The sequence below is a fragment of the Pholis gunnellus genome (assembly GCF_910591455.1).
Source record: "Pholis gunnellus genome assembly, chromosome: 13".
Taxonomy (NCBI): Eukaryota; Metazoa; Chordata; class Actinopteri; order Perciformes; family Pholidae; genus Pholis; species Pholis gunnellus.
Window position 1 is genome coordinate 11544535 of NC_136540.1, and position 11215 is coordinate 11555749.

An 11215-nucleotide genomic window follows, 5' to 3' on the forward strand; every position below is an offset into this window, starting at 1 on the left:
TAAACTCATCATATGTTTGAGCTTGGATCAAAGGGTTATTTATCAAAAGAAGTAAATACAAATATCAGTGGGCTCGGCCCACACACTGGCTGTGTGAAGAAATCCAAAACAGGATTAAAAGAAAAAATCCAGGAAGCTAACAGACAGCTCTATTCTCATTATGGCACCACAATTTTCAGCAAGCACTGGATTATTCATGTCTTTTGTGGTCAATATGTCCGTATAAATGCTGCAGCTGCTACTGCCCATAAAATGTCATCTGCTACTAATAATTATACAAGGTGTGGTGCATTAGTGGTGAGAAGCAGTAGCAGCAGAAATAATGTAGGTTTTAGCATCCAGAATGTCACATGTCTGCCATCTGCTGGACTGTTACCACAGTACAACATTGACTCCAACTCTCAGATTTTAGACAATAAAGGGATAGTTCAGTTCTTCTGACACCCTATGGTACGAGTTATTCTCTGTCCACAAAAGACTGAGCTAATGTCTCAGTACCACCACCAGAGAGCTATCAATATTATATCAAATAATATGTACTAGCCCTTTTAATCCCACTACATTATTCTCTAGACTGAGATAGAAGGAAATTAATATTAACATAATTAGTCTGTTTGATTTGAAAGTTTGTTTTTCAATCAATTTTGATACATTTGGATAATATGTATCACAAAGGTTTTGGGTACCTTTGAGTCTGAGGGGGGGAAACATATATAATCAATTAAAGGGCATTTAATGTCCTTATCCTTGTATTGTTGCTGCTGCGGTGTTAAAGTTTACTAATGTCTGTCCTCTCTGCTTTTAAATCACCTCACCTTATTGCAAACCTGCATGTGTGTGTGTGTGTGTGTGTGTGTGTGTGTAGGGGGGGGGGGGGGGTTATTGAATTTATACTCTTGGAAGCACTTTCTTTTGACTGCCTTAAACTTCCTTAAAAAAAAGATGACGCTGCCTCCAGAAGGTGAAAACAAGTCTAGTTTCCTTAACTTGGCTTTCAAAATAAAAGCACAGCAATTGAGACGTGGTAGAGCAGGACTTCTTTTCTCTACTGAGCCAAATACCGTGTCTCAAAAAGCACATCTATTAAGTTTCATGAATTGAAAGTGTATGCTTTATAATGTGTCTTTCTTCCCTTTAAGGTTGGGACCTATGACATTCATTCAATGTCATCTCTTATAGTAAATTATGACTAACACATTTAATTTTAATTTGGGATTTGTTTGAAATAATTCTTGATTTGTGTAGGCTAGTGTTTAGTTGCTCTATTTTGAAAACAACATATTTTGAAACAATATGAAACAGCAATTGATTGTAAAAAATGAGTAAAATAAACCGATGTTTTTTTGTTCTTTTGGATCTTTTATATTTTTTATTTTTGGCAGTCAGATAACACCACACAAGCTTACGTTGGTATAAATAAAAAATAAATAAAAAAGACTGGTACGTGAGTGTGTTATGGAAGAGGATAGCCACAAGAATAAAACATTTCTCAGATAATCTCAGAAGTGATTATCACGTGTCCCAAACAAAAATGCGATTATTTTGAAAACCCAATCCAACCGGATGTCTCCCGTTAAACTTTTCCAGCTGGACACAACACACACACACACACACACGCACACAAAGCAGTGAAGGCTATGGTGGGTTGAAGACGCACGCGGACCTCCAGCGAGCTCGTTCCCAGTGTGATTGACCTGCAGGCGGTGTACCGTGTCGTCAAAAGATGTCTGTGAACGAGGTGTTTGTGTTCCGGCCCTTCAAGCTGATCGCTCTGCTGTGCGTCTTCCTGGCGCTGTGTTTGGACGTGGTGGCTCTGCTGAGCCCAGCCTGGGTCACCGCGGACCACTTCTCCCTGTCCCTGTGGGAGTCCTGCTCCCAGTCGGAGGAGGCTCAGTGGAGCTGCTCGTCCACCCTCACATCTGGTAGGAGTCGGTGTTTGTTTTGGCACCTTTTGGTTTATTTGGGGTTTGTTTATTGGTGTTTGTCCCTGGAGTTGGGATGTTGTTGTTGGAGGGAGAATAACCAGACATTGTGTTAAAAAGAAAAAGCTGCGATCTCAAGGTTGTAGTAATTTAAAGAACTTTTTCTTTTCGGGAAAACTCAGATTTTGTGATTCAAACAGTAACTCTGGGTGGTTTTAAACTGTAGCAGGTTACCAGTGGTCTGTTATTAGGGCTGCACATCACTATGTTTGATATAAACAAAGAGGAATGTTTGTTGAACTGTAGACTCTCTCAGGAATAGTTTGTTTTAGTTGGCTTGTTGTTCTCTCAGCAGCAGCAGCAGCTGATCAGGGGTTTCTAGTGCTGCTGGTGCTTTTTCCTCTGTCCATACCAGAGCAGTGACGTGGTGTCAAACACACATTGACGCTCAGCTCCTACAGCAACGTTTCACTCATTCACGAGCAATAATGAGTTTGAATTTAATGACCATGCTGATGGCTCAATTGTCCGGGTGTTTTCAGAGTTATTATGAATGGCATGAATTAGTGTCCTATTTAAAAGTTGATTAGTTACAGTGATGCTTTATTACTATTTCTAGTAACATCAGTTTCCATGTTAGAAATAACAGAAAACTGATCACATGCAGTGTAGAAGCATAACCCCTACGGCACACAAAGAGTTAACCCACTCCAACCACCAGAAGGAGATGAGTGTTTTTTTTTTGTTTTTTTTAAGAGACACATTCAGCATCTTCCCCATCATCCACCTCACCAGGCCTGCACCCACCAGGTTGCCTTTTGTCAAGCAGAGAAGCCACATGAATGGAGTATTTATGCCTCCAGCCCCGTTCCTTTCCCCACCAGGGGAGACAATCCTCATTAAATGCACCAGATTCACCAGCATTTGGCTGGTGGCTGTTACAGTAGGCTGGAGCTGTGTGTCTATACAGCAGTGGACTGTTAGTAGTAGAGGAACAAAAAGACTAAAATGCAAACCACATAAAATCAAATATAGATGTATTCAACTTTTCTTTTTACATTTGTTGCCAACTCTAGATTTTAGCTGTTCATTTATTTGAAGAGGCCTGAGTGACTCTTTTGTTTTTAACCACCATCAAACATGCACAGCGAGGAGTGAAACAGCTTTGGGGTGGCTGACCGCTCTCTGATATTGTGGAATGTGTTGGGGTGAATAGGAGGCGGGTTTGTTGCTTTGAGTGTCTGCAGAGCTCATTAAAAGCAACAGTGGAGGGGCGTCTTGAGGTTAAAGGGGCAGTTCACCAAAAGGCAAAGCTGATTTATTATGCACACTTTCTCATACCTATCCCAAGATTCTTGAATTTCAGTCTGTCTTTGGAGTGACGTGATCGGGCGGACACGATAAATTGCAAGCGACTAGAATAATGCGGATAAAAACAGTGTAATAACTTACAGCCTCTATACACTTGTCATGTGAGTGCACTGTTAAATATTCTTTAAAAATAAGGTTTTGTTTTTTGTTTTTTTTTAGACAAAACCAGAATGTTAACCACGTAATGGAGGAAAGATGTGAGAATTATTTTTGCCTGTGGTTGAATCAAATCGAGTTCAGATGTGCCATTTGGGGAAAAGTACATTTTTACCATCCTGACGTCAATAAAAGCAGGAGAGCTGTGAGGAAAGAGAAGAATGTTCAGCAAATGTAAATTCTCCTTTTGAGTCGAGTATTACCGTCTTCTGCGTGTGACATCAAAGACGGAAAAACACAATGCAGGCAGGAATGGAAAAGCATGTCTGAATACATTTCTGGTTTACTGAATAGAAGCTCAGTTCAGAAAGGCTTTTCAAAAGTGCCGTATTAACAACTTAGCAGGTCTTTCCGAGGATTAATAATTTGACTCGGGGGAAGTGATGGGTTTAACTTCTCCCACAGGAGCCACTGGAGTTTGTTTGGAACAAACAGAGAAAAAAAATGGTGCTGTTAAAAAGCCGCCATGGCTGAACCGACATCCGGCAGCCGCAAACTGAAATTCCAAGGAGATGATGACTGACAGCGTTCCAAAAGGATGCAGCTGTGCTTTCAATATCTTCATCTTCAAGTTATCGGCTGTTGATGAGAGTTTGGAGTACAAACTGGAAACCTCTATAAATCTATAATTATTTTGTGTTAACATGTACATTTAGTTTTGTTTGATCCGATTTAATGTGACGACAGAGTTACTGATCAGGTTCCCGTCTCCCCGCGCAGGCCCTGAGTCCGTCCTGCGTCGCTCTGTGTGGATTAGCTCTTGTTTTGTGTTTGTCAACACAGCGGTTCAATTCAACTGCGAGTCGAGCTTTTGTTGCTGCCCTCTAACCTGCGTGTGTCTCGTCCTGCAGACTGGCAGATTGCCACCCTGGTGCTGCTGGTTGCCGGTGCCGTGGCAACTCTCCTGGCCTTTCTGGTGGCCCTGATTTCCCTCTGCAGGGGGACACAGAGGCGCCACTACCGCACCGTGGCCGTGTTGCTCTTCACTGCAGGTACGTCTTCGTCTTCCTTTCTATTAGTTTCCCCCGTCACAAGTTTTTAATCATTCACATGTGTGTCCGCCCTGTATGAATGTTTATCCAATGTTCCCACACATCGTGCACATTTTTGGAAAAGGGAAAAACGGCACACATATATACGTTCACCACAACAATTTCCATATAGACAGACAGGGGTTTATTGTTCAAGTAGAAGCGGGTGCAGAAGGAAAGAAGCAGCTGAAAGAGGCCTGTTGGTTGAGCTCATTCTTTCTGTGGCGTGGAGTCTAGGGAGCTGCCGGATCATGAGCCAAGGAAAAAAAGAGAAAGCAGCCGCAGAATTTGCAGACTTACCAAAGAAGTGACGTCACTGAGGGAAAAAAAAGAAAAAAGAAGCCACCACAGACTCCTCACCCAGCACCGCCTCATGTTTGGACTGCAGGCTTTGTGAGATGGTGCTTTGACACTGCTGAGGGAGGATCTATTTATGAAATGTATAATTAAAACCAAAGCAGTCAAGACACATTGTTCCATATACTATGCAGGCGTTGCAATAACTGTGCTCCAGTTTACTTTAACTGCAGTGATGAAACTCTGACCACTTACCGCTACTCATCTCATGCCCAGTTCCAGATCTGAACAATGAAATTAGATTAAATAAGAAACAGACATCTTCTGTCATGCATCATAAATAACGTCCCTCCTGCTGCATTTTTACGTCTTGCCTGTGGACTAAACTTAAAGGAATAGTTTTGACATTTTGGAAATTCCACACTTACTTGCTTTCTTGGTGAGAGTTTCTGGAAGTGAAAAGATTTACTCCACTCTCGTATCCGTCCATTCGAAATGAAGCCGCAGCTGGTTAGCTGAGCTTAGCTTAATAACTGGGAGCACGGGGAAAGAGAGAGTTTTGTTTTTTTAATTGATGGAAACAAAATATAACTTGTTTATTGGTGAGCTTTAGAGGTGCTGGTAGGTGAAGTCTGTTACCTTTGGACATAGCCACGCTAGCTGTGTCCCCCGTTTCCAGTCTTTGTATTAAGCTAAGCTAACATGCTGCTGTGTTTCAAACCCATGGTGTGTGGAAAGATATTAAGTTTGTTTTGAAATCCACATCCTACGGTTTCTGTTTATACCAAATATGTCAATACAAATAGAATAAATAACTGCAAAAATCTGCACAAAATAATGCAAAATCCATCGAGTATTTTCCATTTGCTGTGGCCCATTTCATAGATGTATTTAGTGCTGCCCCCTCTTAGTAGATTAGCAGACTAATTGGTCGTTTGTTCTTTGTCAACTTAGATTTATTTATTTATTTTCTTGTTGAATGACTTATTTCCAAGAAACCTATGAGCACAATCCTGCTAAACACAAGATTTAATGTGGTGCCTTTGTGTAATTCCTTGTGGAAAAACTCTATTTTACAGATCTGTCGATTAGTTGGGAACAGCCCTATAGATTAGACTCAATGTCTGGCACAAGCGGATCAGATCGATAATAAAATGTAATGTTCTCAAACGCTGTAGAAAAAAGTTTAATCTAACTCTGGAGGGGAAATACAAGGGATTCTTTTCTAGTTCCCTCTCTGAAACCATCAGTCACAAAGGACCAGTGTGTGCTCAACTGGCTGTGCCTTCGACTGTTAGCCATTTACTGAAAAGCGTGGGAAGGCAGTGTTATCCTTTCCTGTGTGTAATTGCTTTAAGAGCCTTTCGAGAATAAGGTCTCCTTACAGGCACACGGTCCTCAGCAGAGCAGAGCAGCAGCAGCAGAGCAGTAGGACTCTGTTAAATGCCCCTTGGCAGGACTGTGGCTGTGTGGTATTTATTTTCTGTCCAGAAATATGACCTCAGCGGGCTGCGCGCTCAGTCTGGGCTCCATCAACACAACGCCACATTCTTGAGCTGCCGTCGTCCCTCCTGTACGCCCCCCTCTACTTCGTCCTGTAGGAAGGAAAGGCGGAGTTGCGGTCACACAAAGTCCCTTCCTCAAGAGTCACCTAGCATGCACTAAAGGGAGCTACGGTAGCTGCTGTGAGAGTAGACCACAATGCGCCTTTTATGGCGCACATGCTCTCATAATGACGCATTTACCCCCGGTAGCTCACGGTCCTGAATGATTTAAGGGGAAAATGAATCACGATGATGAAGGCATTAAAGTCATTTTCCTTCAGTGATGTCAAGGTCAGAAGAATGACAATCTTTTGAAAAATGGTTCCACTTTATATCAGAGGAAAGGGAAATGCACATGGTTTACTTTTGAGTGCAGACATGTGCTGGTTGAGTCATTGTCAGGGACAAAAGACACGTCACTTCAGAAGAGCAAGAAACCCACAAGGAAGAGTTTCATACAACGATTGTTTCTCCTGATGTTTTCATCTTTTGTGGAGATGTCAGACTGGATGAGAAATAGAAATATTATTGTTGAAAAAGCACATCTTATAACTTATTGCACTTCATTTTATCTCACACTGTTAAATCACTTTTTGGTCTTCCATTAAGCAGTGCTAAAGAAATTCATTTTAAGCTTTCAGCAAAATGCACCATGGCTAAATGTATTTTACAATTTTACTGTTTCATAAACGATTATTTTATTAGCATCACGGGAATCAAGCTTAACAAATCAATCAATTTACTCCTCGAGTCTCTTAAATACTGTTTATGTATTGAAATCGTTCTACAGCGAGGAAGGTTTGGTACTGAGGCATCGCACTGAAAGCCTCAAATTTACGAAAGCCTGTTTTCATCCGCAGACTCCCTAAAACTACTCAAACTTTTCATTGTTATTCTTGTCACAGAAAATCAGCTTATTTTGATGAGATGAAGCAGCAGAAGCACGGACTTGAAGAAGTTAATCACTTTACATAACCATTCTCTCGTTGCCTTCGGTGACTCGGTTCCCTTTGCAGACACCGAAAAACCTTCTCTCCTTCATCCTTCAGCCTCTTCTTCTTAAAAACCAGACACAGTCACATTTCTGCCTTTTCAGCAGCCTCGTTAGCTGTCAGATCTGTGTTTTTACAGGAGCAAAGCCACCGACATCATATATTATATACTTGAATAGTGCACTGTTATGGACTTAACGCGATTGCTGAAAGCACAAACGTACTTCTTGTTTAGGTGTGAAACTAGCGGAGTCAGAAAGAATACATAGAGTAGTTCAAAAGAAGGATTCATCTTGAAAAAAGAACCGTTAAATCCAGAGTTGGATAAAGGCAGTGAAGAAGGTGGAAAGAAGAAAAGGAGAGTTTGACATTTTAACGGATAAAGAGTAAACATGTAGAGAAAGAAAAAAGCAGAAATATATGCAGTAGCAGCACCAGAATGAGGAGTAAAACAGGTTTGTAATGAAAGTTAAAAGTGCAGAAAGGACACAAATGCAATAAAACATCAGGTAAAAGTAAATTATTCTCTAGTAGTAGTAGTAGTAGTAGTACAAGGTGTACTGATGGTGGTTGTACAGTTGTACAAGTATTTTATAACATAAGTGTGTGTCTGGTTGTGTTGGTAACAGTATGCTTGACTCTTTTTGGTTCTAGTGGTTCTGCAGTCCTGCGCTCTGGTCCTCTACCCGATCAAGTTCATCGATGGAACGGTTCTCCAGACCTATCACGAGTTCAACTGGGGCTACGGGCTCGGCTGGGGAGCCACCATCTTCATGCTGGGTGGAGGGATCCTCTTCTGCCTGCGGACGGACGTATACGAGGACGCAATGTACTGAGGCCTTTCTCAAACCGCCGCCACTGGAAAAACACACACACACACACACACACACACACACACACACACACACACACACACACACACACACACACACACACACACAGACACACACATAATTCCCATACAGGAGGTGTGCTACTTTTCTTCACTCTGCACACAGCTTATGTGCACGCGAGCACAGACCCCGTCTCTCTCTTTCTCCTGCTCTCTCTGTTATTTTTAGACAGGTTGTGAAGGCCCAATTTAGGCCAGGGCCTTTTATGAATAGGACGCCCAGAACCCCTCCTCCCATGCAGCCAGCAGGTCCCTCAGCCCTGCCGGTTATCGGGGATGAGGCGGGCAGAGCTAAAGCACAGAGAGCTTTCCGGACAGGCATGAGCCACCGATGCTGGACGTTTCCACCGCACGTTGACCTGGATCTCTATTGTTAGAGACGCGGGACAGTAGATTCTGAGCACAGACCTGAATGTGCAGCGACTGAACATTTAAAGGGATTGACTGATCTCCACGTTTCCTTTTTTTTTGTTTTTTAATTCTTTTCTTAGCATTTCATGAGGACAAGCTTGTTGTTGATGTATTTATGGCACACACTTTATAAATATTGGAAAAGCTGAACTTCCCCCTCCGCGTGTTCTAGCTGAAACATATCTAGTAATGCCAGGCCTTCTGATCGTAGAATTGTAAATTAGATATATGCGAGAGCTCTCGAGTGTTTATAGTTTGTTTGCAAACTCACACTCGTCTGTCTCAAATTCAACATGTAAATGTGTACAAAGTATTTCTACATGAAGGAAAATCCAGAATGAACAATTGTAGTTTTGGGAGTGTTAGAAGTGTGATGTAACGTTGTTTTCAATACTAGGACTTGGCTTTCTGCCGCTCTGACACCTGCGGCTCACAAACTGACCTCCGACTGAATTTAAAGAGGGGGAGCATCAGGGGTGTCACCCTTTTTCTTTTTGGGACCAAACGGCAATGCGACAAAAATGCAAAACACTTTCACTCTCCAGAGCACACATTCCTCAGAGGAAACCACCCCAGGCTATTTAAAGAGACACCCCCAGTTTGTTAGCTTGCAGCTAGTTGATGTGTGAAAATACGACACTTTGGTTGAAACATAATGAGCAACATAAAAGATTTTATTGCAAACTTTAAGACACATTTTTGCAGTTAAACTTTACAACTTCCAGGGGCATGATATATATATATATATATATATATATATATATATATATATATAAACAGTTCACGGATTTATCTGGGGCATTATCATTATTAGCTTGTTGTGGATAAATGTGCTCACAAGCCAAAATTCAAATTACAGCTACTATTTATTTTGAAATCTCCCTTTTAGTTTGCAGATCAAAAGGTAGCTGTGAGTAGTTTCTTCATGTTTTTGGTCATAGTGTGCTAATGTAAGGCAACTTTTAAAAGGTCTCTTTTATTTTGTGTAAAACAGACGGCACTGCCACACATGAGCAGCCTGGTGTGAAGTTTCATCTTTACCCCCCCGGAGTTCAACAGCTGGTTAAATAGTCTCTAGAAAGGGAACCACTGCAAATAAACAATCTCCCCAGCTGCTGCGGTGTGAAAACTGTGGACATTATTTACGCCCGAATCAACAGCTCCGAGGAAAAGTAACCGGAATTACTCCGCCATGTGAACCTGCCGCTTGGCTCCTGTGAAGACTTTTATGTGGTGTGTTGAGGGTGTGAGGTGCCGGGGCCAGTGGTTGTCTTATAATAGCAGTGACCTCTCGGGGGATCTTTCAAATGTGACTCACGTGTTAAAAAGGTGACGTGGTAACACAACATGCAGATGGAGAGGGCACATCATACAGCATCTAAAGCATTACACACACGTGATCACATTACTTTGTTGTCCGACACACGTGTAAAGCATGTTGTCTTGAGTTAAACTTCAGTGGAGAGCACAATGTGTTTTCACACTGTGGGACCCTGATTCAGGACATTTAAAACATGTATTCTACAGTAGAAGAACATTTACTCTCTATTAAAGGATACACAAACACCCGCAGTATACCAGGTGACACACATAATATGCAAATAAATGTCTCACAAAAGACGATGTTCAAAGACAGAAGTGACAGTTGCTCATTTGCCCTGTGATCTTGTTCTGTTCACTTGCCAGAGAAAGATTTAGTATGTCCCAATATATCGTGTGCCAAATGCAGTATGTCAAAAAAAAATGCCAGGACGTCCTACTGCGTCTGGTCGCATTTTGCAGTTTGCAAGCCAACATGCTTTTCTGGCTATTCTGACCCACAATTATTTGCTCGGCGCACAAATAAGCAAAAAAGGGTCAAAGTTCGAGGTGCAATGTTAAGACGAAGTAGTATGTCCCAATTGAGTGCATGCTGCATGCAACAGAACGTACAAGGGCAGCTGCAGTATGTACCGAAAGTAAAAAACGTATGTGTTTTGGAACGCAGGCTTGCTTTTGCCTCCACCATGAGCACCATGTTTCACCCACCCACATGATTAAGTCTAACTTCTTCTTCCAGCTAATGGGCAAACATGATAATACTTGCTGTGGTGAGGCAATGCGAGCCATCATAATTCACAAGAGTTGTGATTCTGTTTCTCAACTGAAGGGTGATATCAATCTGCAGCATGTTGAACAGAAAATGTGTAACCTAAAACATTTTTTGAGGTGTTTATCTTGACTCTTTTCTGTATGCTATTTACAAATGAAGTGAAAATATATACAGTATGTCTCATATCAATCATGTCCCAAATCTGTTGTTTTTTTGCTAAGATAGGCAGGAAAAGAAGCTCTACGCTTGCATTCAAACAATGGCATCACGTCACCTTTTAAGTTTGTACTGATACAGATATGAAAGCACCAGACTGACCTGAAACACCAACTCAAAATGATGAATATCAAATGTATATACAGGATAGAGGATTAGCACAAGTCTTGCTGTATGTCAGCAGAGAAAACAAAAAACCAAAGCATGGCAAATCCTCCACTCCAGCTGTTTGGACGCGCAACACATTTAGTCAGGGACGATTGCAAATCTCAAAGCAGTGAAGTGTATTTG

At 41.7% G+C, this 11215-nt stretch overlaps 1 protein-coding gene across 1 annotated transcript; it reads left to right on the forward strand.

Annotated features, from left to right (window-relative positions):
* The first annotated feature begins 1603 nt into the window (after positions 1-1603).
* LOC306705445 (transmembrane protein 47-like) lies at positions 1604-11127 on the forward strand. Its single transcript, XM_079172205.1, has 3 exons — positions 1604-1922; positions 4301-4441; positions 7968-11127. The coding sequence occupies exons 1-3, from the start codon at positions 1724-1726 to the stop codon at positions 8147-8149; spliced, it is 522 nt and encodes a 173-aa protein (XP_079028331.1). The 5' UTR covers positions 1604-1723; the 3' UTR covers positions 8150-11127.
* Positions 11128-11215: the final 88 nt, after the last annotated feature.